At 44.3% G+C, this 26663-nt stretch overlaps 1 protein-coding gene across 1 annotated transcript in view; it reads right to left on the minus strand.

Annotated features, from left to right (window-relative positions):
- Nucleotides 1–26663, minus strand: part of ORC5 (origin recognition complex subunit 5) — a 116824-nt gene that overhangs the window by 81985 nt on the left and 8176 nt on the right. The window contains exons 2-4 of the mRNA XM_082259410.1: nucleotides 22718–22810; nucleotides 4262–4465; nucleotides 2800–2874 (exon numbers count right to left, since the gene is read on the minus strand). Coding sequence (XP_082115536.1) covers nucleotides 2800–2874; nucleotides 4262–4465; nucleotides 22718–22810 — 372 coding nt within the window. The remainder of the gene's footprint in view (nucleotides 1–2799; nucleotides 2875–4261; nucleotides 4466–22717; nucleotides 22811–26663) is intronic.

Below are 26663 nucleotides of genomic sequence, written 5' to 3' on the forward strand. Positions count from 1 at the left end.
AAATAGGTATTAAAATAGTGCAGCGCTAGTGTATAAACTAGTGAACCCAATGCTTGATGTAACAAGATGATGTATAACTACACACTAAAGCATGGGTGTCCAACCTTTTGGCTTCTCTGGGCCACATTGAGTGTAGAGAAATTTTCTCGGGCCACATATAAAATATAAACTATAATTAAGGTATATAAGTAATAAAACGCCGCCGAGCCCTTCCCGCGCTGCTGCCCCCCCCCCCCTCCAAGCACTAATTTAACACAACTAGAGGATGATCCCTTCCGAAGCAGCCTCTGCCTACAGTTAGTTGTAAGCCGCTGTGGGCGTGCCCCCGACCCGACTTCCTTCTTCCCCATAAAAAAAAAAAAAAAAAAAACTAACTGTCAGGGGGCAGTGGGCTGCATTGCCTGGGGCTCTGGGCCGCATGCGGCCCCCGGTTGGACATGCCTGCACTAAAGCTATAATAAAACATCAAAATAGAGTCCCATATAAAGATAGTGTCCAAAACAAGAAAACTGATGTAGTCCAACCAGAAGATAAAATAAATGAGTGTTGATCAAAACTGATGGATAATTAACATTGAGAAGGAATTGAATCTAGTGGACCTAGCATATGGAGAATTCTGTATAGAGTTTAAAGTCCAACAGATGTATAGAGGATAGAGATGGAAATAAAATCTTTTCCACCACTTGTAATGCGATATATATATGCGCTTGCCACAAAATATGGACTCGCATTACCTTACGGTAAGCAAGTCAAATGGGCCAGTATCTCTAGAATAGAAGTCCTCAACCAGATAATGTGCATCACATACATTATATATATATATATATATATATATATATATATATATATATATATATATATATATATATATATATATATATATATATATATATATATATCTATCTATAGTGATTTTATTCATTTTTTTTAAATATGTAGATCAAAGTTTGGCCTAAAATTATGAAGAAATTTGTTTAATTTTTTATTGGATATCTTTTATAGCAGAAAGTAAAAAAAAAATTGATTTTTGACTTACTGTAAAATCCATTTCTCTGATGTTCAGTGAGGGGAACAGCTCCTCATCTTGACTAAGTGGGTTATGCGGCCCCCTACAGGAGTAGGACACTAGGCAGGAAAGAACTTGACTAGGCTTATGGGGCAGTCCCAAGGGGTATACCCCCACTATCTGCTATAGATACTCAGTTTTGTTACAAGCAGTGTCATGAGGGGTGGGAACAGCAAGAAAAAAAAAAAAAAAACTACCTAAGGCTAAAAATATAGCCAACCAGGTAACATGGAGCTCAATCATAAAAACAAACACTGGAGCTCGTCTGAGAAAAAAAATTAAAAACACCATCAAAAGAGGACCAAATCCTCTAAACAGCAGGCTGCAAAACCTTGCAGCCAAAAGGAAGCATCCGCAGATGCCAACACATCTACTGGATAAAACTTTATGAAAGTGTGCACAGATGACCGGGTAGGCGCCTTGCAAACCTACATCACTAATGTGTGATGACGGAAGGCCCAGGAGGCACTAAGCGCCCAAGTAGAGTGTGCCTTAACAGGGAAAGGAGGAACCTGACCCTTAATGGAATAAGCCTGAGCCAGTCTGTCTGATCCAACTGGAAATGGTCGCAGCAGAAGCAGCCAACCCTTTGCAAGGTCCATCCGTGAAGACAAATAGTGAGTGTGACTTCCTAAAAGACTCCATAGCTGCCAGGTACACCCTTACTTCCCGAACCACATCCGGGGAATGCAAGGCAATTTTCTTAGGATGCTTAGGCCTGGGACACAGGGAGGGCAACACAATGTCTTCATTCAAATGAAAACCAGAGATGACCTTTGGAAGGAAGACTGACATGGATGAAGAACCACCACCTCCCTGAAAACCACCAGGTAAAGCGAACGAAAAGACAGCGCCGCCAGCTCCCACACCCTGCATGCAGAAGTAATAGCCACCAAAAAAGGCCACCTTCTGGGACAAAGTAAGCAGGGGAACCTCCCGAATGTTTTCAAAGTGAGGCTTCTGGAGAACTGACAACACCAAATTAAGGTCCCACAGAAGCAATGGAGACCGCAGTGGACAAACCAAGTGTTTTCACTCCCTGGAGAAAGGTACACACCAAGGAGTGTGTGGCCAACAGACGTTGAAATAAAACCCCCAAAGCCGAAACCTGGCCCTTGATGGTACTCAAGGCCAGGCACTTCTCAACCCCTCGTTGTCACCAAAAAGGAGCCATGAACTCTGAGCGATTCACACCAAGCAATGTACATCTTCAAAGTACGATGGTAAATCTTCCTAGTAGATTTTCTAGCTTTTAACAGCATAGGAATCACCAGGTCAGACAACCCTCTATCCTTCAGCGCCTGGCTTTCAACGCTTTGGGTTTATTGATCTGGTTACTTCCCTGTTGTAGCGTCCTGAGAAAGATGGACCAAGCTTCAAGCTTTTGAAAATGTCGACAATAAAGAGTGGCCATTTTGATAGATAGAAAGATCAGTTTTATTTATTTTTTTATGCTGACAGTTGATCCTATAATCAATCTCTCATACGGCAATGAGCTGTAGTATCTACATTGGAAGGTTTAATTGCAATTTTCTAATAGCATCTGGTTGAAGAGGTGGGCAAAATCACAAGGGTATTAAGAAATGGATAAAAAAAATGAATCCTGACAATACGGATATATAACAGAAAAATGCATGTTGCTTCACAAGCCTTGATAAAGCAGGCTTTTTCCTTTAATATCACTGTGATTTTGTTACTTATTTACACCAACTGGCTGAGAAGCGTTTACCTACCAGTTCCTGAAGTCTGAGGAACGCAGGCAGAATGTTTGCCTCCATTTCCCGAAGGAGTTCCGCTTTATCGAAGACCTAAAGAAATCAAGAGCATTATGGTAACATGAGACACTAACACAAATGAAAAATGTAAACTGCTAAAAAATATATATATTCTATTGGGTCTGTTGCCTGTGGAAAGATGATGATTAGTTTATGGCAGCGCCACTTTGTCTGCTACAGCTCTCCACGCAAACACAGCCAATCATTTGGTTGCAGAGTTAGTTTAAAAAAATGGCAGTCCCAAATCTGCTAGAGCACTTGAAGTGGTTCTAAAGGCTAGACTTTTTTTACCTGCATTAGGGGGAAAAAAAAATGTTCCACTAGTTGTATTGCCCCCTCTCCTCCCTTTATACTTACCAGAATCCTCTCTCCATCCAGTCCTGTGCCCTTCTGCAACAGCACTAATCTCTCTCCTCACAGGCTCATAGACAGTAGCTGTTAGCATCAGCTGCTGTCAAACAAATCATTTGAGCAAAGAGTTGGGATCGGGCTGGGCTGTGTGTCAATGGATGCATACAGCCCACCTTAGGAGCGAGCCTGCAAGTGTGCCACCATACGAAGGGGCTGCCTATGGTGGCACAAAGAGGAGGAGCCAAGGGCACCAGCAGGCGACCCCAGGAAAGGAGGATCTGGGCTGCTCTGCGCAATGCCACTGCACAGAGCAGGTAAGTATATCATGTTTATTATATTATAGTGAAAAAAAAAATACCCTTTACAAGCAGTTAATACGGAGGGACGAATCTTGTGCCCCAAGGTCTTCACACGGGAGAGCATGCATTAAGCTACATTCAAGTTGGATGGGGGACTCACTCCTGAGCTATTGGGTCCTGAAAGTGGAGAGACTTCCCCGCTGTCAAAATACGATTAGTGTTGCCGGCTATAGTGTTCATTGTTTGGGAAAAATCAGACAGGCTAGTTGTACAACCAGCCTGCCCATCCAGGGATAAAAATTTGGCCAGTCCCTGTTGAACTGGACAATTTTAGATCCATGTATTGCTGGCCATACAATATTGATTTTTTTTTTAAAAATGGGACAATTCCCCCATCCACACACTCGAAGTGGATGGGGGAAGGTTTCCCATAAAGCTATTGTATTCTGACAGTGGAAGACTTCCCCACTGTCACAATACAGTAATCAGTGTTGCTAGCTATATCAGGCAGCACTGATCGTTTGGGAAAAACCTGACAGGCTGGTTTGTACACAAGTGGTTTAAAAAAGATAGACTTGCGTACAACCACCCTGCCCATACATGGATCAATAGGCGGCCAGTCCCTAATGAACTGGCCGAATTTCAATCGGTGTATGCCCCCCTCCCCTTAACACACAGTGCCTATAAGGAGGCCCTAAATCAGGAATAAGGGAGACAAAGGTTTATTTGAACAGATAACACTGGCACACTTCACATGTCAATATACTCACAATGTAAACGGTTTCATTCCCAAATCCTTGACTTGAAATTGCCTTCTTATACAAGCGGATGAACTCGTTAAATGTGTCACATCTCTCATAGGAGGAATACTCATTGTCAGGAGCTGGGCGGTGATTGTACAGCTGATTAAGTATTTGTTCAAACAGTAACCGTGACGTGAAGCACTCCACACAATTTACAATGGCATATGGCAGCTGTAAAACAGAGATTGCACATAATTACTATGAAGTATACATTTACTAAACTCACAGGTTTCTAGCAGATGGCTTTATGAATCCTTTTATCACATTTCAAGATAATTTGACAGGCTACGCTTACAGTATAATGCAAAATATTAGGCTATGGTCAAATTTATAATAATTCCTTTTATGCATTCATTTCATCAATGTTTCTGCAATCCCTGAAAACTCATCTTTTCAGAAAGGCCAATCCTGCCTCCACCTAACAAAACTTATTGTTCTCCATCAGATCATCCCCCACAGCCATTCCCTTTTGAATCACTAAACTCTCCATCTTAGATTGTAAGCTCTAATGAGCAGATATTGTAAAAACATCCACTAAAGACACTATGTAGTATATATTTTGTAAATTTTTCAACAAAGATTCATACAGCTTTACCCAGGATTCACACATTTTGCAATTTATTCCAAGAAATATGTGAATCTTAGGTAGGGATGCACCGATCCGATATTAGGATCGGATATCGGCCTCGATACTGGCAAAATAGCCAAATCTGGGATCGGTAAAATGAACAGATCCACGGGCAGATCCGGTGCTGCTATGTTCAGTTGTATGTTGCATTGTAAATTCCTGTTTGCAGGATTTTGCACTTTATATTTTTTACAGGTTTACGGTTTGATTACTATTGTATGTTCAAGCAATAAACTTTTTTTTCTTGTGGCTACATTTATTCTTTTTAATTTTGAGTTTGACTTGGATTACATAATATTTTAGATTTTGAATGCACAATTGTTATAACAAAACAATAGTACCAGATCGGTATCGACAGATACGCAAAGCCAGGCATCGGTATCGGGACTAGAAAAGTCAGATCGGTGCACTCCTAATCTTGCGTAAAAGTTGGGTGACTCGTGTGAATTATACTCAGACCCATATTATATGTGATATGCAGGGGGATGAAGCAGAAAACTCTTTTGTTTCTTTGTAGGTACTGTAACAAATGTAAAAAAAGAGGGACTGGGGGTGCAAAGCCTTGTTTACCTAAACGTTAGTAGGAGTAAAGGTCCACTCTACACAGAATTAATGTTAGCTCTGAAAAGACTGGGACAAGCCTCGCTATATCTGCTGCAGACATTGCACTAGGGACAGACAAAACACTTCTGTGCTTCATGTTACTGCCCAGGAGGATAATTATCCAACAGCTCCCTGTATACTATGTGCCCTGCTTTCCCTTCCTCCTTGTACAAGCATTTATTTTTTTAACACAAAAATATTTAGGGGAACAAATGGCATGACTGAAATTGCCATAAGCTCAAGAAATTCTGCAACACTGGTTCCCCAACAACAATGTACTATTGATATCCCTTTCTGTAAACACTCATCGGCTATTATTATTATATACACCTGTTCAATTGCTTGGTAACACAAATTGCTAATCAGCCAATCACATGGCAGCAACTCAATGCATTTAGGCATCTAGACGTGGTGAAGAAAACTTGCAGAAGTTCAAACCAAACATTAGAATTGGGAAGAATGGGGATTTAAGTGACTTTGTTTGTGCCAAACGAGCTGGTCTCACTATTTAAAAAACTGCTGATCGAATGGAATTTTCACGCACAAACCATCTCTAGGGTTTACAGTGAATGGTCTACAAAAGAGAAAATAGTGAGCGGAACTTGCGCAAACGGTTCGAGATAATAGAAAGGAAAAGCTGAGTTAGACTTACCGATAACTTCTTTTCTGAGAGTCTTCCAGGACAACCCATGCGACCTAGGGCTCCTACCAGGACAGGAAACACATTAACCCCGCCAGATAAAAGGAGGTCCTCTAGTCCTCTCCTTCAGTATTTTGAGAACTGTAGGACGTTCCTGTAAAACAGTGGCCCTCAACTCCGGTTCTCAGGGCCCACTAACAGGCCAGGTTTGCAAGATAACTAAATTACATCACAGGTGATCTCATTTGCTGCTCAGTGATTGCAGTATTCTAGTCTGCATCTCCCCAAGGGAATACTTAAAATCTGGCCTGTTAGTGGGCCCAGAGGACCGGAGTTGAGGACCAATGCTGTAAAACATATGCATAATACAAGAGATCACCGGGTGGGAACCCAGCTGTCCTGGAAGACTCTCAGAAAAAATAGTTAACAGTAAGTCTAAAGCTGGATACACACTATACAACTTTTGCTGTTAGAATTCCTTTAGATTTACCTTCAACTATGTAGTGCAAGGGTCTGCCTTATTGCATACAAATTTAAAGTGTTTAGGTTTGTTCTCATATTGTATGGTTTTGGAAAATCTAAAGGAAAAAAATCTAAAGAAAGTTGTATAGGGTGTAACCAGCTTTTCTCAAGTCATCTTCCAGGACAGCCCATGAGACGATGAGCCAGAACTTACCAGTTTAGGGAGGGACCACTGCCTGGAGCACCTTTCCGCCAAACCCCTTCTCCTGGGAAGAGAGGAGGTCCAGGCGATAATGTCAAACAAAGGTCAAAAAATTAGACCAGGTGGCTGCCTTACATATTTGTTTTGATGAGGCACCAGTCCTTTCAGCCCAGGACGTGTACAAGGCTCTTGTTGAATGTGTGTTGACAAATGGTAGAGAAACATTCCTAACTCTATAGGCCTCAGCAATTGTCTGCTTTATCCACCTGGCTATGGTGGCCTTAGAGGCTCCATTACCCTGGTGTGTCCCAGAAAAAACAAATAAGGCTTCAGATTTCCTAAAGGAAGAGAGGAGAACGACTAGCTCTCAAGAACTTCACCCAGAACCCTGAACTTATCATAAAACCCGCAGACAAAAGGTGGTGGCATTATCATTCAAAACAAAACAGAATAGATCACTGAAGCCCTCAGACTACTTTCTGATAGAAACACTTACCTGAAACTGCCCAAAGATCCACTACCCACTTTCAAAATTGAGGCTGAACTACTTATCACCAATGCCAGTCATCGACACATCATTGAACCTAAGGAAGCATCATTCCTTAGGAGAGACTATTACAAAACAACCTATTTTTATCATCTGCCCAAAATACACAAACATTCCAAACTACCCCCGGGCAGACACATAGTTGCATCAATGGACAGTGTCACTAGCGGCTTTTCCCAGTATGTTGACATCTTTCTACAACCTCTTACCCAGTCCCTCCCATCGTACATACGCGACTCCACCCATATCATGGAACTCTTGGGACCATATACCTGGGAAGAATAATAACTATGGCTGTCGATGATCGATGACATCATTTGGGATGGCCCACCCACTACCATTAATGACTTTGTCCACCACTGCAACAATAACCCCCTTCGGCCTATCCTTTAACTCTGCTTGGCATTGTGCGCATCTAGCTTTTTTGGATCTTGAACTAGGCCACCATGGTGGCCCCATCTTCTCCCGTAACTACTCCAAACCCACTGCCGGCAACTCATACCTACACTATGGACAGCTGTCACCACCAGTTATGGGTCAAAAACATTCCTAAAAAGATCAGTTTTGCCAGCTAAGACAAAACTGCACTAGAGACTCTGATAACATCACCCAAACATCACCCAAAGCAACCATCTGAAAAATAAATTAGTGGACAAAGGTTACCCCAACACACTGATCGAACAATCAAAAAAAACGAAGAGATTTCCAGTCACACTGATCGAACAAGCCTACAACACCTACCTCCCCGGTAAACCCCCCAAAAAAGAAAATCTCATGCCAGATTCCACAATCAGATTACCAGAATTCATGGACGACACAAAAAAAAGGAAAGTATTATCTCTAAACATTGGGGAATCCTCAAACAGGATCCTCTCCTCCAATATTGATAAACCCCAGATCACCTACCACAGGGCCCCCTATTAAGAATAAAATCGCACCTAGCAAACTAAAATTTCCCACACCCAACCCACTCTGTCTTGTACCACTTAAAGGGATGTCCTTTGCAAGACCTGCAAATTTGTACAACATGGTCAAGTCATTCTCACACAAAGACAAAACATATAACTTTGATAACTTTCACAATAGTTCTACTGACCACGTAGTCTACTGTCTTTCTTGCCCATGCCCACTCCTATATGTGGGACGAACCATTTGCCACCTAAGACAGCATTTCGGTAGATATTGACGCTTTATCGAGACTGGCTGTGATAAACACAGCGTCCCTCGCCATTTCTTGTTCCACCAACAATCCACTGCTGGACTACGTGTTTGGATTCTAGAATCCATCCCCAAGCACTTACCAGCAGCAGAGCATTTCTCGCTACTATGTGAACGAGAGACGTTCTGGATATATACCTTAGATTGCCTCAACCCCAATGGGTTAAATGTGGAACTTGATATCAACACCATCCTATAGTCCATTACTTATCTTTCCTGCCATCACTACTTCACCTAACCTTGTTTTGTGACCTTTTTCAGGTTTTCTTATATTGTATGTTGTAAGTATAAACTATTCCCCCCCCCCCCCCATTCCATACTCCACACTTCTCATGTCCCCTTACATCACATGATGCCTTGTAAGATAACAACTGTATACCATATACATCCTCATGGAACACCATCCTTTACATACATGGTCGTTTAGTCAATTCACCGAGTATACCAGGTACGCTGACATCTATTAAGGTCCACATCCCTATCCCTAGTTCCTCAACATAGCTATGCCAACCACGGTGATCTGATTCATGTAATGGTTCATACATCTTCTTTCCACTTATGTATTCGTATCACCACTGCGATTGTTGCTACTATTTCTGCTAGTATGGTTTTTATCCCCCCATTTTTGCTATTCTTACCGCCATTGTTGTTTTTGTTTTTATTTCCCCTTCTCTTGGTCCATTTGTACCAACGTATTACCCCCTGTTTTCCTTGTATGGTGTGGCCATCAATATTACTGCAGCCTCCAGCCTTCTCATGTAGCAGATTGCCGCTTTAAGTCTAAGTTTACCTTCACCATTGCCGCCTTAAATGTACTCACACGCCCCCCCCCCCCAGTGGACTATAAAGACTGTCCTCTTCCTCTCAGCCTTGACACTTGAAAAAGGAGTGTGCATGCCCGACCCGGGTGTTCGCGCATGCTCCGAAACGCGTTGTGAGCCCAGTTGCCATTCTTCCTGCTCCTGACGTCAGACGCTGCCGGCCGCCGCACAGTGTCCCCGCCTGTCCACCCGGAAGACGAAAGAGCGGCTCTCTCAAGTCTCCCTGGACCTGCCGGACACCGCCGAACACCACGGACTGCCATACCATCCTCCCGGAGCCTGACTTATCTACATGCTCATTCTCGAACCTCCATGTGAGTTACTATGTTTTTATCGCCATATTAAAACTTTTATTACACTCAGAGGCGCTTTCCTCCCTTCCTTTATTCCTACATGCAGAGTTGACTTCACTCCACCGGACAGCCTGCCCTGAGTGCCTTCCATCCATCCCTGGAACCATCCTAGACACCCCCCCCCCTTCCCCATTGGACTCTCAGATAGTCCATTTAATGCCTTCTTTTTCCCAGGGACTTGCACATGGACTTTTAATCCCCCCTTGTGCCTTGTATACTTTTGATGGATAATTGTGTCTTGTTTACATACACTGACACTAATTCGTACCCACTGCAGCAACGTTGTTTGCACTACTTCTGAGCACCAACACCCCATATACTGTTATCAGATTTCCTAAAGGTCTTGGTAACCTCTAGGTGTGTGAGAAGAACCCTTCTGACATCCAAAAAACTAAAATCCCTTTCTAGCTCATCTTTTGGAGAAATACAAAAAGGTTGGTAACACAATGTCCTGTGATCTATGAAAGGATGTGGCTATCTTTTGCAAAAACCCTAGGTCGATTTTTAACACTACTCTATCGTCCAAAATTGTAAGGATTTTGAGGCGAGAGCCTGCAATTTGCTGACCCTGCGAGCTGACGTAACTGCGATCAGGAACACAGTTTTCAATGTGAGAAATATTACTGACAAATTCCTCAGGGAATCGAAAGGAACAGTCACTAAGGCCTGAAGGACAAGAGATAGGTCCCAAGTAGGACACGATCCGACCACCATTAGTTTTGACCTGGCAATAGCCTTGGAAAACCTCACTATAACAGGCTTTTCCAAAAGGAAGTACTGAAGGAAAAACACTAAATGGCCGCAGCCTGAACCTTTAAAGTACTAAGGGATAGACCCTTGTCGGCACCCTCTTGAAAAAATTCCAGATTAGATGGAACAAAAATCGGGAAAAAAAATCTTTTATTTTCAGACAACCAAAAGTTTTTTCCAAATTTTGTAGTCTATAGGTCTTGCTACAGGCTTCCAGGAACTAACTAGGGTCTTCACAACCTTCACTGAGATCCCCTGAGAGCTTTGTATCTGCTTCTCAGATACCACGCCGTTTAGTTTAAGGATGCCACCTGAGCATGAGATACCGGGCCCTGAGGCAACAGGTACTGTCTCATAGGGAGAGTCACTGTAGATTTTGAGGCTAGTGCCTGCAGGCGTGAAAACCATGGCCTTTTGGGCTAAAAAGGGGCTATAAGGATCAAATTGGTGTCTTCCAGAAGAAACTTCCGGGGGACTTCCAGGATTAGTCTTATAAGAGGGAAGGCTGGTCCCTTGGGTCCAGGGAAAAGAATTGGTTTTGCTGTTTGTTTGGGCTGCAAAAAAAAGGTCCACCTCTGGGGAACCCCACCTGCTGGTAATTTTTCGCAAACATTTCTGGGTTGAGGGACCAATTGTGCCGACACCTGGTAGCAGCTGAATTAATCTGCCAAACAATTCTGAGTTCCTTTCAGATAAAGTGCAGAAATTGAGATTCACTTCAGCCCAAGATAGAATCTTTTGGGCTGTGAACTGCAAGGTCTGACTTCTTGTACCCCGTTTGTTGAGGTACGCTACTGATGCAATGTTGGACCGAATCTGCAGATGGTGTCCTCTTACCTCTGCCTGAAAACCCTCTAAGGCTCTCTGCACTGCCAGAAGCTCCCTTTGATTTGATAATGCTCTTGCTTCCACCGGGGACCATTCTCCCTACGTCATCTCGTTTTGAAGATGGGCTCCCCATCTAAAAGAGCTTGCATTCCTTGTTATTTTCTGAGATAATGGACAAACCCATTCCAGCCCTCTGGTCAGATGAAGTGGCGACCTCTACCACCACAGGGCTTTCTTTACTTTGGAGGGAATTTGTACCTTCGAGTCTAAAGAACTTGGGGACCCGTCCCAGTTCCTTAGAAGGAACTGAAGAGGATGTTGGCGGAACCAGCCGGAAAACAAGATGTCATGAGGCCTACGATCTTGAGACATCTTTGAGCGAGACCCTCTGGTTGCCCATGCATGGATACCATCATTTGGAGTTGTTTTTGAAACCTTTTGATCCAGTGAGGAAATCTCATACCAGAGATCTGTCACTCTTTGGGAAGGCTTCAGAGAAAACGTCTTTGTTGACTATCCAGCATAACGACTGGAGGAACTCCTGCACTGTCTGGAGATCCCTCTCTAGCTTCTGACACGAATCTGCCACTACCAGGAGGTCGTCCAGGTAGGGGATGATCATAATTTTTGTCTTAACGGGACCAACGCTTCCCCCAGGACCTTTGTAAAGATGCGTGGGGCTGATGAAAACCTGAAGGGCAGCGCTTGGAACTGGAAACGCTGTATCTCCGATCCCAAATTTTTTGCTAGCCGTAAAAACTGTTGGTACGCTGGGTGAACAGAGGATGTGCAAGTAGGCATCCTTTAAGTGCAGCGTTGCCATAAAGCACCCCGGGTAAAGCAGATTTCTTACGGAAAATATTGATTCCATGCGAAAGTGCTTGTATCTGATCCAGTGATTTAGAGAACGAAGGTTCAATATCAGGCGGTAAATCCCTGAGGGCTTCTTTATCACAAAGAAATGGGAGTAAAAATCCCTGACCTGCCTTTGGAACCAGGACCAAAATGTTCTGATCTACTAAGTATCTGGAGATTCAAGGCAGTAGCCTTTACTCAATCTCTGGGCAGGCTGGTGACTAACAATCTCTCAGACGGCTGGGAATCGAATTCCAGTCTGTTCCCCCTGGTCACCAGATCCAAAATAAATGGGCTTGAAGTGATCCCCTTCCACTGTGGGAGGAAGGCCCTGCCATGGGAGTCAGTCATTGTACATTGGCGAGTTGTTAAGGCGGGTTAGACAAGACTCCTACCTCTGCCTTTGTGGCCAGTGCAATGGTTCTTGAGTCTGGCCTCCTCCTCCTCAAGCGGACCCTGCTGTCTGCCCCCCTGCCCTCGAAAAAAAAACGTCAAAGTTTTTAATTCCTAGGAACAACTTCTTTGCGTCAGCCGCCCATTCCACAGCTTCTTGTAACCCGGTGCCAAAGAGATGGTCGCTTGTTAGAGGAAGACTACACAGGGGCAACTTAGAAGAAGAGTCTCCTGACCACGTTTTAAGCCAGAGACTTCTTCTGGCTGAATTAATCAAAACCGAGGTCCTAGCTGCCATCCTAACCGACTCAGCACATGAATCAGCCAAAAAACCTACCACCCACAAATGAAGTGGGAATGATTTAATGATCTGATCCCTTGGTGTCCCATGAGACAGGGGAGCCTGTATTTGTGAAAGCCATAAATCAAGGTTTCTGGCTACACAAGTAGACGCAAAGGCCGGTTTAAGGCCAATAACGGATGCCTCCCAGGCCCTGTGCAACAAGATATCCCCTCTCTTATCCATGGGGTCTCTAAGCGTACCCATGTCATTAAAGGCTAGATCCAAAATTCTTGGAAAATTTTGAAAGAGGCGAGCCCAACCTAGGATACTTGTTCCACAGCAGCGCCGTGTCATCATCAAAATGAAACCTCCTTCTCAGGTTGCTGGAATAAAATGGTTTCCTTTCAGGATTCTCCCATTCTAATCTAACTTTATCTACAAGGGAGCTGTGCACAGGAAAAACCCTGGCCCTCTTATGCATTCCTTCATACACAAGATCGTGTTTTAATAATTGAACCTTCTCTTCAATTTCAAGAGTAACATAGACCGCCTTTAACAATTCATCAACGTCTTTTTTTATATAAACATTTTATAAAAATTTTCTTTAGCATATAAAAAACACAATATACACCGTTATACAGGAAGAGAAAAAAAAAAACATTCCTATATAACTATCACGTGAGCTTCTATACTGATATCCCCCCTCCTTCCCACTCTCCCAAAAAAAGAGAAAACAAAACAACAAAATTAAAACACCCCCTCCTTTTCCATTCTAGCCCTATTCTCTATCATACCCTTTCTCTCTTGTACATCATCATAGTTCCCAACCTTGATGCTGACCTCTTAGGCCCAAATTTCTCTATTGTGAAAAAAGATAGGTGCGCTAAACAGAATAAAATGAAATTGACCCTACTACTGTGTAACAAAACAGTTGAGTGGGAGTGTTATAAACACAAATAAATAATTGCCAAATAGTGAAATCAAAAAGTCCAAAGTGTTCTAGATGTAAAAATCAATTAACATATAAGTGGTCCAATGACCAGTGAATGTCCACAAAATCCAACAAAATGGGTTGTCTCCACCGTGTGACTTCAAAATAGTGATAGTGAATGGTTGAGTGCTGGAAATCAAATCTAGTGCCGTTAAAACGTTGTGAGCAGAGTGACTCCCACCATCACCAGGCTTTCCTCCTTACCGGACAGATGTATAGTAAGGTGCAAATAATATTCAATTGAAGCCGGCTGTAAGGAAGAAATCTCCCACTGCAATACCACCCTGTGTCAAATACACCTAAGGGCCTCTTACCAGATGGTGTAAGAAATGCACTGGAAAAACTCCTCTTAAGATCTAAACTCAATCAGCTGGCTGGATACAGGTGACCAACTCCACGGACATATATGTCTCATTCTTCTTATTCACTCTGTTGATGAGTTTTGAGAATGATCTTCCTCTGGGCCGTTCCCAGTTCTAGGTCTCAGTAATTCCTCTGCGCTGGTGACTCTCCACGTGTTGTTATTTTGGGCAGAAGAATATTCCAGACTGCAGTGGGATTCAAAATTGCAGTCAAAATCCTGTTTGGGTCTAGGGCCATTGTATGAAAACGCTTCCCTCATAATCCATGATATATTCCAGGTGTAGAAGTTCAGAGGATTGCTGGACGAGGTCTTCACATAATGGAAACCTCTATCCCCTTAAGTGCCTCTGCTTTGCAGTTTAGGGCCCTCATGAGGGATTCCACTAGAATTTCTTGGTCTAATTGCTCCTAAGGTACTGGTCTTCCGCACAGAGAATTACCCTGCTTAAGGTCATCACTTCCCCATCCCTGGTAACCCTGCTGACCCCTGTCTAGGGCTATCAGGTCCTTCTTCTGCCAAGCGGGAATCTGCTGACATATAGCGCTGTATGCCTCCTGGGGTGGTGGTGGGTTGGTTTGCTTTATTAGCTTTTACTTTGCCCATCTTTAAATTCCAGATGATCTCGGATCAAGGAAAAGCAGCGTGTAAAAAATAAATAATGTATTCACTGCTTCTCTGCAGAACAAAGGGAGCTCAGACATGGTAAATACAGGAGAATGTACCTTGTAGTAGAAGGAGAGCCTTCAGTGTAAAACAACGAACGGTTAGAAAGTATAGCAGCAATAGTCCCTTTAAAAGTTAGAATTTATAAAAAGTCATATGTCTCGGTTTGGTGTTTTTAACCCCAATGGCTCCAGTAAATATGTCACCTATTCTCACATTGTAAGGGGGGTCCCCTAAGATGGGGTTGGAACTTGGCAGGGAGATGGTATATCAAGCTAGATCAGCAGATTGTCCCCCTCATACACTCACAGTCCCCTTCAATTAGGGCCCTCCTTAAAGCAGGCTTACCACTCTTAGGAGGTGGTTCAGGGAGAGCAGGATATCTCGCGGTACACTCCTTCACATGGAGGACCAGCACTGATGCAGCAGCATAGGAGTCCATAGCCAGGGTCGCAGTGGCGGCAGGAAAGGGAGCCAGGAGGACCAGGTGGCAGCAGCACGGAGCTCCCGACCGAACCTTCAGACGGCCGGGCGGTGACCTCCTTCGGTGTGTACCACTGCGAGCATCAGATGGCGGCGACCAGTGTTCAAGCGGTGGTATGCCTACTCCGTGGGCATCATTACGTCATGACATCAGGACTCCTCCCAGCATCAACATCTTCTAGTGACAAATTGTACCTAGAGCCCCTGATGGATTCCCTATCCTTAGGCTCTTCCCCCGATCCCTCCTGTGAAGAATAGGGAGAAGCAGACTCCTCTCCTGGATGCTCACATTCCACACCCTGTGGCAGAGCTCCAGCCATGGTTCTAGTCTGCATTTGTCAATAAGGGTCTAAAAAAAAAAAAAAAAAAAAAAAAAAAAAAAAAAAAAGGTATAGGAAAGCGCATCTCTAACTGAAGAAAGCATTTTTTCAGAGGATATAGCTGGGTCATCCTTCACTAAGCAGTCTATCCAGAGCGGCAGACCACTTTACTCAAACTGCACATTTCCTTTTGGGTGGTTGCGCCTGGACCTTGTGCGGAGCCTTGGTCTGCAAACAAATCATAAAAGAAAAAAGAAGAATCACACCACCCAGGTTTCCAAACACACCCCAGTGCAGGAGAGAGGAAAGGTGCCCCTTCACCAAGCCCCACACAGCTATGGAGGAGAAAGCCCCACAGGATATGCAAGAGGGAAGAGTTTCCAGGTTTATCTGAGAGGTGCTGGTGCCAGAGCCTGCGTCCGCTGCCTGAGCAGTTACTGCAGAGGAATCTATCCTGCTCTTACTGTGTTCCACCGCCTCTGCTGGGTGTCACAAATGACACCAGCCGCCCAGCCATCTCCTATTCACGCTTTAAGGAGACTGAAACCAGTGTCTCCGGCACCTGTAACTGGAAATGACCTACGCCCCCTCTTTTGGGCCAGGGTGGAACGCAGGAGCTCCGCCCCTTCTGCCCTACACGCCGAAGCTGTGCACAGGACACCCTTTGAATCGGCAATTCACTCTCAGCCACGCTGCCTGCAAGGACGCTGCCACGCTGGGTTGGACAGACTCCCTCCTGCTTCCCCGGACGCCATCAGCAGTCTTGGCCTGTCCCAGGCACTGAGGACAGGAGAAAAGCAGCCACCACTAACCTGCAGGTATGAGGTACTCTCCTGCCTGGAGAACTTTCCTACCGAAAGTTTGATCTTGACTGGACAGACGGTCAATGAGAGTGCCTTACGAAGGTCTTAAAGCTCGACCATGTCGCTGCCCTGCAGATCTGCTCCGGCGTAGCCCAAGCTCTGGTAGAGTGAGCTGCGATACCCTCAGACCGACGTAAACATTGGGACTGGTATGCCAGCGAAATGCCCATTTTAATCCATCTCGCTATAGAGCTCTTATTAGCTTGATGACCTCTGTTTTTTTCCTGAGTATAGAACAAGGAGAGAGGATGTCTTGCGCCAGTCTTTGGTCCTTTCCAGATAAGCAATCAGGATTCTCCCGACGTCTAATTTGGAATAAGTTTTCCTTTTGTTGTTATGGAGGTTAGCTGGGAGAGAAGGTAGGATGATGTCCTGTGACTTATGAAATGTTGAGGGGACTTTTAGTAGAAAGGCTGGGTCAGACGGGAGGACTATTTTGTCTAATAGGATCGTACAGTATGGTTACAAGATTGACAGTGCTTGAACCTCGCTGGACTCTCTTGCTGACACCAATACCACCGTTTTTAGTGTTAGTGTTTTGTCTGTGTTTTAGAAGAGTGGGTAGATCCCACGAAGGGTATTTTCCTAACTTGTCGGTTTTTACTTTTTATCGATAGGAGAAAGCAATTTATGAGCGGATCTTCCACTAGTCTCATTAACCAACTGCCATCCGCGCTATAGCCGATAGACGGCTACAGCGTGGACTCACATTTCCGGGAGGCCGTCTTTATACGGCCTCCCAGTGACAGGCTCCCCGCGCGCTCCCGCGAGCGCGCATCGGGGAAAATCTGTGTTGGCCGTGTCCCTTGGACACAGCCAATCACAGATCGTGGTAAATGGCCGCTGTGTAAACATATGAGATCATCTCTCATCGCCAGCGCTCCTTCCTCACACGGAGACTGCAGTGTGAGGAAGGAGGAGAACCGATCAGCCGCCGGGGACACAGTGGAATGTAATCAGGGCACCGATCACCAGTGCCCTGATTACTACATAGGTAAAAAAAAAAAAAACAATGTGCCCACAGTGCCCACAATCAGTGCCCATAGTGCTGCCAGTCAGTGCCCATCAGTGCCTGCTCATCTAGACACTGATGAGCACTGACTGGCAGCACTATGGGCACTGAGTGTGGGCACTGATGGTGCTGCCCATCAGTGCTCATCAGTGCCGCCCGCCAGTGCCCATCAGTGCCACCTCAGTGCCCAGCAGTGCGGCATATTAGTACCTCCTCATCAGTGCCAATCAGTGAAGGAGAAAAACTTTTTTTTCTTCAAAATTTTCTGTCTTTCTTTTTTTTTTGTAAAAAATAAAAAACCCAGAGATGATTAAATACCACCAAAAGAAAGCTCTATTTGTGTGAAAAAAATTATAAACATTTCATATGGGTACAGTGTAGCATGACCGCGCAATTGTCATTCAAAGCGTGAGAGTGCTGAAAGCTTAAAATTGGCCTGGATGGGAAGGGGGTGAAAGTGCCCGGTAGGCAAGTGGTTAAGTTAGGAGGACAGTGCTGCGACCTGCACTTTTATGCGATAGCTTGCTGTCTGCACCGTCTTGTAGGACGTCCAAAATGGTTGGAATAATTATTTTCCCACAATCTCCTCCTTTCAAACGCCAAGATACAAACTTTTTTTCGAACCTTCTCGTAAATCGCCTGGGTGACTTTCCTCCTGCTGGCCAAGATGGTATTCACCACTTTGTCTGATAGGCCTTTGTTCTGTAACATCCTTTCAGGAGCCAGGTTGAAAGCTTCAATATATTGACGTTCAGATGCGGGATTGGCCCCTGAGTTAGTAGTCCTGTTTTGCATGGCAACGGGAGGGTGTGGCCGACTGCATCTTAAATGGCTGAACCATGCTCTTTGATGCCAGTAGGGGAGTGATAAGGATGACCGTGGCCTTCTTCTTGATTTTTTGGATTATCCTGGGGATTAGGATCATCGGGGAGGAATGCATACCATAGTGGGAACGACCAATCTTGTACCAGGGTATTTTCATCCCCATGTTTCTGTCCTTGGGGAGAGGGAAAAGAATCTTGTTGTGCTTTGATGTGAATGGGTCTACCGAAGGTGTCCCCCAGAACTGCACGATCCAAATCGAAGGTTGCCTGGTCTAGGGACTATTCTGTGTGTCTTACTATGTTCCTGCTCAGGTAATCTTCTAGGACGATCTCTTTCCCTTTCAGGTGTATGGCGGATAACGACTAAGTTCGCTTCTGCCCACATCAGGATCATGTCTGCAGTAGACATGAGTTGAGGGGATCTGGTGCCCCCCTGTCTGTTTATGCATGCTACAGTTGAAGCATTTTCTGTTTGTATTTGGACAGGTGTGTCCTTAATCAGTGCCTAGAAGGATTTTAGTACTAACTGTACTGCTTCCATTTCCCTCATGTTCTATGTCGTTAGAGACCCGTCTCCAAGTACCTTGGGCCAGATGTTCTGCCAAGTGTCCTCCCGAGCCTGAGGAGCTGGCATCTGTGGTGATGTGGATCACATTTGTTTGTGTCCACACGCGCCCCAAGCACCCCTGGCTGTATGTGTGTGGTTTTAGCCACCACTGCAGTGACAATCTGATTGCTTGTGGGATTGTGATGCAGGACCCCATGGATCGCAGTTTCCCATCCCACTGTGCTAAAATGAAGTTCTGTAATGGTCTTGTGCCTACAAGATTGTCAGTATAGAAGAAGTCATGAGGAGACTTCATGCTTTTTCTGATAGTGACCGCGTTGGGGAGACATAAGATCTCAACCCTTTCCATTAACCTTACCATCTTGTCTTGAAGTAGAAAAATCTTTGTTTTTCTTGCATCCAACACATACCCTAGGTAATTTACCTTTTAGCTGGGGTTTAGGTAGAATTTTTGTTCGTTTGATATCCATCCTAAACTTTTTAGATAATGGTACTCGAATGGAGGTCGTCTGTCAGGGTTTCTTTTCTGTTGGCAAAGAAAGAGGAGGTCGTCCAGGTATGGTACGACTCCTATGTCTTTTTTTGCCTTAGGCCCTTCAGTGCCTCCAGCAGGATTTTAGTAACAATTCTGGGTGCTGACGAAATGCCGAATGCAAGGAGGTGTATTGGAAATGCAGGGTGGCTTTTGACCACTGTATCGCAAATCTTATGGTGCCCTTTTATTGGTATGTGCAGGTAGGCATCCTGCAAGTCTACCGTTGCCATGAAGGCTTCCGCCGGTAGCAAGTTTCCTACCCAATAGATAGACTCCATCTGGATCTTTTTGTATTTTATTTTCTTGTTGAGGGGTTCAGAATGAGCCTGTATTTCCCGGATGGTTTCTTCCTGGTAATGGTGTGCGAGTAGAAACCTTCGCCTAGTTCGTCCTGTGGAACTGCAGAAATGACTGTTAGGTGGTTTTCCAGGGAGGACAGAAACCCATTGGTTTGTCTCTGGAAAGTGAGGCCACCAAGAATCTGGTTGGGGGGGGGGGGGGGCGGGGTGCTGGAGAATCCTATGTTGTAACCTTGTTCCACCGTGTGAAGGACAAACTTGTTTGTGGTGATTTCTCGCCATCGTGTGTAAAAGAGGAGAGTCTGCCCCCACCTGCTGAATGTCATTGTCTTTTGGTGTTGGGCCTGGAAGGCTTCACTGGGGGTATCCCCTTCTAAGAGTTTTTGCAGTTGGTTTAGCCATAGCAGCAGAGTTCTTGCAGTGCATGTGAATGCAATTGCCGGGTTATGATTTGATGCTCCTGCTTCCCATGCTCTCTTTAGCTGCGATTATGCTTTCTTACCCATCTTACACATGGGGTCTTTTAGGGTACCAGAATCTTCGAAAGAAAGATCCAACTTGTTTGCTATTCTTGCTAGTGATGAGTCTACCTTGCGGCATTTGGCCCAAGTTCTTCCGCAAACGGGTACCTGCGTTTTATTGCTGATGGTATGAACAATCTTCTCTCAGGTTCTTCCCATTCTTTCTTTATGTCCTTGGATTGATGTACAGGGAATGTCCTGGGTTTATTTGGTTGCAGTCCCTTGTACATTTCGTCATGTAAAGACAATTCTGTTTTTTGTTCTTTCATTCCTAGTGTGTCTGCAATTGCCCTCAATAATTTCTCGGTATCCTCTGTCAGAAAGAGTAAACTTTGTGAGTCTTCCTCTTCAGAATCTGAGCATAGTCCTAACTCCGGTTCAGAGGCAGAGGATTCTGAACTTTTTTCATGGTCAGACCTGCCTGGTTTTTCTTTGCTAGTGGATGGGGTGACTGCCTAACTGGTGGCAGGGTTGCTTGCTGCCGCTACTTTGGTTGGGTTTTTGAGGTTTTTAAAATCGCTGTGCGCAAGGGGTTAAAAGGTGTCCCACATTTACTTTTTGAAAGTGGATATAAGCTCTTGAAAAGGACCCCTGCGACTCTTTTGCTACCGGGTTGCTGATACATTTTTGGCATAAGGGTTTCATTCAATCTGACGCTAATTTGTGATCGCATGAAGTGGCATGCCTTGCTACTGGTCCTGGCTTTTCTCTGATCTGTGGCTTTTGTCTGCAAGTAAGAAAAAAGGACCCAGCGTGAGGAATGTGTAGCCTGCTGCATACCACTACAATGCCAAGGGGAATAGTGGTTAGTAAGAGGTGTCCTGTGCATACTCTGGCTTACCTTGGTGCTGTCTTGCAGGATCTGCAGGGCAGGGGGATGAAGATTCTGACATGATTAGCCCAGAGAGCTTCCCTCAGGTGCTCTTTTTAAGGCTTCCCTGCCCCCCTGCTCTGGCCCCGCCCTCAGCCGCCCTGAAAGCGCTATGGGTGGACACATACCTCTCCATGTGTATGTGTCCTGAAGAGAAGTTGTATCCAGATTGTTGACTGCGCTGGAGGTGCTTCATTGCTGTGCCTCATTTTGCTGTCCCCCCTCTGCGTTCCAATGCCCACAACAAAGATGGCGCCGGATAAAGTGCATCACTGGAAGGACCGCCCACCAGAGGGACACGTTCGACGTCCCGAACCAACACCATCTTGCTACAACCCGTCTAACACCTGCAGGATGAGGAGAGGAGAGGATGGCAGCCCGCAGACACTCCGGGAGATGCTGCACCCCAGAGGGGGATTTAGGGAGGCATCCCCCCCAATGGGAGCGAAACCTCAGGCGGATGGGATCTCTGTGTGGATCCCTGGAGGCCCTGGCCTGAGTCGCCTGACCCCCTCAGAGGCAAAAACCAAGCGGTTTCATTCCTCAAACCCAAAGTGTCACTTACAAATCAAGTTGATTTACTTTCTACTTTTACCCTAAAAGTTACTGGCTTTCCCTGTCACATGGTCATTAAGTCTGCTGATGGCAAGCACATTTCCTGCGGACTCCTACACTGGATTGAATAGTTTCTGAATTCTACCTTGAAAGAACCTTATGCTGCCATTGACAAACTCTTCTTTGGAAATGACTGAAATCAGAGGCTTTTTGCTGATCCCAAGGCTTTCAATAAGCCTAGAAGAAGCATGTAAATAAGGAGTTTTGACTATTTCTGCTTCAAGTCAGAACAAAACACTGAAGCCAGAGACAGAACTATTTTTAAGGCAGTATTAAACCCAAAAGCAAACTATTTTGTTGCAGCTTACCAACTCCTAGATATGATGGCGGCATTAGGTTTTCTTTTTTAGGATCTCTTTCCCTTATTTATATCGGAGGATCCAGCCAGTAAGTCTGTTTTTCAAAAGGACAAACTGTCCTGCAGATGTGGCAGTCATAGAGATGAGACAAACTATTTACCACTGACAGGGCTGCTTATAATGACCAGCTTTTTATTCATGTAAAACGTTTCACCGAAAAGAAAAAAAAAAAAAAAAAAAAGAAAAGAAAAAACACACTAATGGTGTAACTGCTTATAAAGTGTTAGCTGGAGTTTTGCTTCAATTTGTTAGTGTATCTATATCTGCTAATGTATCCAACACTGTGCTCATTAATCCAAAGTGGAGGCTCTCTGATACAGGAGTCGTGTTACTAGCCAGATTACCAGGTAACAACAGAAGGAAAAAAGCCTAAGAGAAAACAAACACAGCCACCATATCTAATGATTGGTAGGTTGCAATTTTGGTTTTGGATTCAAAAGCACTTTAACATTTTCAGAAGGAAGCTAGGCAGCCCCAGTACATTTTTCTTTTAAAAACTCTCCACAAACATAAGTACTAGAGATCACAATGGTGAGAGAGTTTTAGGCTTACCTCTAGAGTGCGCAGCACTGTCTTCACAATGTATGTTTTCCCGGTGCCCGTGTGACCGTAGATGAAAATGGATGGAAAGCTTAGATGAGAACGCTAAAAATGAAGATACAATTTAGTGACTAAGATACAATTTAGTGACCAAGATAAAATTTAGTGACTATAATACATTTCAGAACCTAGTTAAGGGAAGGGTTGTAGATGAAGACAAACTGACATATTCAGTGTTGGAAGGCAGTGCTCCAAAATAAAGTAAACCTGTGCCTCGTTCAGGCAAAGCAACAGAGTCACTTATTGCCAAAATAATACCTTTGCCTCATACTCCTACCATTCAGCCTCCAGAAGGTTCCCTACTGCGCATGCATAAGGCGCTTTGTGAATGGCCTGGCGGCGGGGGAAGGAAGAGGGGGAGCCGAGTGTCCGGGTACCCGTTCCCCTCAAAAGGGGTACCAAATATGACAGCGGAGGGGGAGGTTGCAGATAAAATCCCCTTTTAGGTGTCACGCAATGCTGTACCCAAATGAAATATATATATTTTTTCCCCCCTTCTTTTTTACACAAATAGAGCTTTTTTTGGGTTGTATTTGATCAACAATGGGTTTTTAATCACTTCCATTTCTGCTACTCTGCTCCTACATGTAAAAATAATAGTTTTTGCTAAAAAAATTACTCAGAACCCCCATACACATATACATATATACAGTCAGGTCCATAAATATTGGGACATCGACACAATTCTAATCTTTTTGGCTCTATACACCACCACAATGGATTTGAAATGAAACAAACAAGATGTGATTTAACTCCAGACTTTCAGCTTTAATTTGAGGGTATTTACATCCAAATCAGGTGAGCGGTGTAGGAATTACAATAGTTTGCATATGTGCCTCCCACTTTTGAAGGGACCAAAAATAATGGGACAGATTAACAATCACAAATCAAACTTTCACTTTTTAATACTTGGTGGCAAATCCTTTGCAGTCAATTACAGCCTGAAGTCTGGAACGCATAGACATCACCAGACGCTGGGTTTCATCCCTGGTGATGCTCTGCCAGGCCTCTACTTCAACTGTCTTCAGTTCCTGCTTGTTCTTGGGGCATTTTCCCTTCAGTCTTGTCTTTAGCAAGTGAAATGCATGCTCAATCAGATTTAGGTCAGGTGATTGACTTGGCCAGTGCATAACGTTCCACTTCTTTCCCTTAAAAAACTCTTTGGTTGCTTTCGCAGTGTGCTTCGGGTCATTGTCCATCAGCACTGTGAAGCGCCGTCCATTGAGTTCTGAAGCATTTGCCAGAATATGAGCAGATAATATTGCCCGAAACACTTCAGAATTCATCCTGCTGCTTTTGTCAGCAGTCACATCATCAATAAATACAAGAGAACCAGTTCCATTGGCAGCCATACATGCCCACACCATGACACTACCACCACCATGCTTCACTGATGAGGTGGTATGCTTTGGATCATGAGCAGTTCCTTTCCTTCTCCATACTCTTCTCTTCCCATCACTCTGGTACAAGTTGATCTTGGTCTCATCTGTCCATAGGATGTTGTTCCAGAACTGTGAAGGCTTTTTTAGATATTTGGCAAACTCTAATCTGGCCTTCCTGTTTTTGAGGCTCACCAATGGTTTACATCTTGTGGTGAACCCTCTGTATTCACTCTGGTGAAGTCTTCTCTTGATTGTTGACTTTGACACACATACACCTACCTCCTGGAGAGTGTTCTTGGCCAACTGTTGCGAAGGGTGTTTTCTTCACCAGGGAGAGAATTCTTCAGTCATCCACCACAGTTGTTTTCCGTGGTCTTCCAGGTCTTTTAATGTTGCTGAATTCAGCGGTGCGTTCCTTATTTTTAAGGATGTTCCAAACAGTTGATTTGGCCACACCTAATGTTTTTGCCATCTCTCTGATGGGTTTGTTTTGGTTTTTCAGCCTAATTATGGCTTGCTTCACTGATAGTGACAGCTCTGCATATCTCCTATTGAGAGTTGACAGCAACAGATTCCAAATGCAAATAGCACACTTAATGAACTCTGGACCTTTTATCTGATCCTTGTAAATGGGATAATGTTGGAATAACACACGCCTGGCCATGGAACAGCTGAGCAGCCAATTGTCCCATTAATTTTGGTCCCTTCAAAAGTGGGAGGCACATATACAAACTGTTGTAATTCCTACACCTTTCATCTGATTTGGATGTAAATACCCTCAAATTAAATCTTAAAGTCTGCAGTTAAAGCACATCTTGTTTGTTTCATTTCAAATCCATTTTGGTGGTGTATAGAGCCAAAAAGATTAGAATTGTGTTGATGTCCCAATATTTATGGACCTGACTGTAATATATATATTATATATATATACACATATATAGATAGATATTTTTTTTAGCAGAGACCCTAGGGAATAAAATGGCGGTCATTGCAACTTATGTCACACAGTATTTGTTCAAAAAATTTTCAAACGTGTTTTTGGGGAAAAAAAAAACTTTTTTTTTTTTTTTTTTTTTTTTTTTTTTATTAATAAAACAACACTTGAAGCACTGGCCCTAGAGGACTGCTGGATATAACACTTTCTGGATTCCCCTGGGTTACCCATAGCAACGGTTTGCAGAATTTTTCACTTTAAGTACTTGGCTCAGTCAAAGATCAGTCCAGGGGTTGTTGTTTTTGTGGTTTTATTTAGAACTGGGATGGGAGAAGGGATGAGTGGGATACTCAAACTGTTAACTATTCACAATACCGAGGACATCTAACTTGAGAGTGCAGCAAGGCCGCTGCTTCATCCTGCCACTTGAACAAAGATGAGATAACCGTTGCTATGATACTTTCTTCAGGGTTCTCCCCTAGTACCCCCTTTCTCTCTGTGCTAGCTGACAACCGTCCACTGACTCTACACTCCGGAGTGGTCCCCTTCCTGGGTAAGTTCCTTTGTACTCACAGACACTTTTTCCAGATTCATTATCTCCCCAACTCCTGCAGTCAGCTTCTCCTGGATCTCTGGGTTCAGCCTCCCATGCACTGGCTCACCAGGCCGACTACCCGTGACCATCACCACTTGTTGCAGAAGAGGAGGCAGCCGCCACCCTCTTTCTGGGACCTGGCTTCCCGCCCAAAGACCTCTGCCCCATGTGCCCATAGCTTCTTATACCCTGTCCCATAATGCACCGCTTGTCTGTGCCAACCCACTGGGACAGTTACAAAAGCCTGTGTATCATTGGCCAGGTTTCCTCTAGCATCCAACATGCCTCCCCTTTGGAACTGCTGGGGACACTCCCTGAGACCAAATGAATACACACTGGGCACACTGAGCAGGCCTAACTATCAATCTTGCTCCCTGATAAGCAGAGCGCATATAAGTTTTGCCTGTTGCTCTGCTGATAAGCAGACAGAGCCAAAAACTACTCTGCCTTCCTAGCACCTAACTAGGAGGGTGCTACACACTTTTTTGTATAAAATTTTTGTATAATGTGAAAGATGATTGTACGCCGAGTAGAGAGATGCTAAACATGTCACGCTTTAAAAATGCGCACACTCGTGGAATGACGCCAAACTTTGATACTTAAAAATCTCAATAGGCAACGCTTAATTTTTTTTTACAGGTTACCAGTAGAGTTACAGAGGAGGTCTTGGGCATGAATTGCTGCTCTCACTCTAGCGTTCGCGCCGATACCTCACATGTATGGATTGAACGCCGTTTACATATGTGGCTGCGACGCACGCATGCGTTTGCGTCTGCGTGTGAGCACGCGGGGACGGGGGCATTTTAATTTTTTTTTTTATTATTATTTATTTCATTTTTACACTTTCCCTTTATTTATTTTTTTGATCACTTTTTAAGCATCCCTTGCAATAGGAATAGTGCATGACAGGTTCTCTTTATGGAGAGATCTGGGGTCAATAAGACCTCAGATCTCTCCTACAGAATGGAAAGCTTCAAATAAAAAAAA

This window comes from Pelophylax lessonae (assembly GCF_965119305.1).
Source record: "Pelophylax lessonae genome assembly, chromosome: 5".
Taxonomy (NCBI): Eukaryota; Metazoa; Chordata; class Amphibia; order Anura; family Ranidae; genus Pelophylax; species Pelophylax lessonae.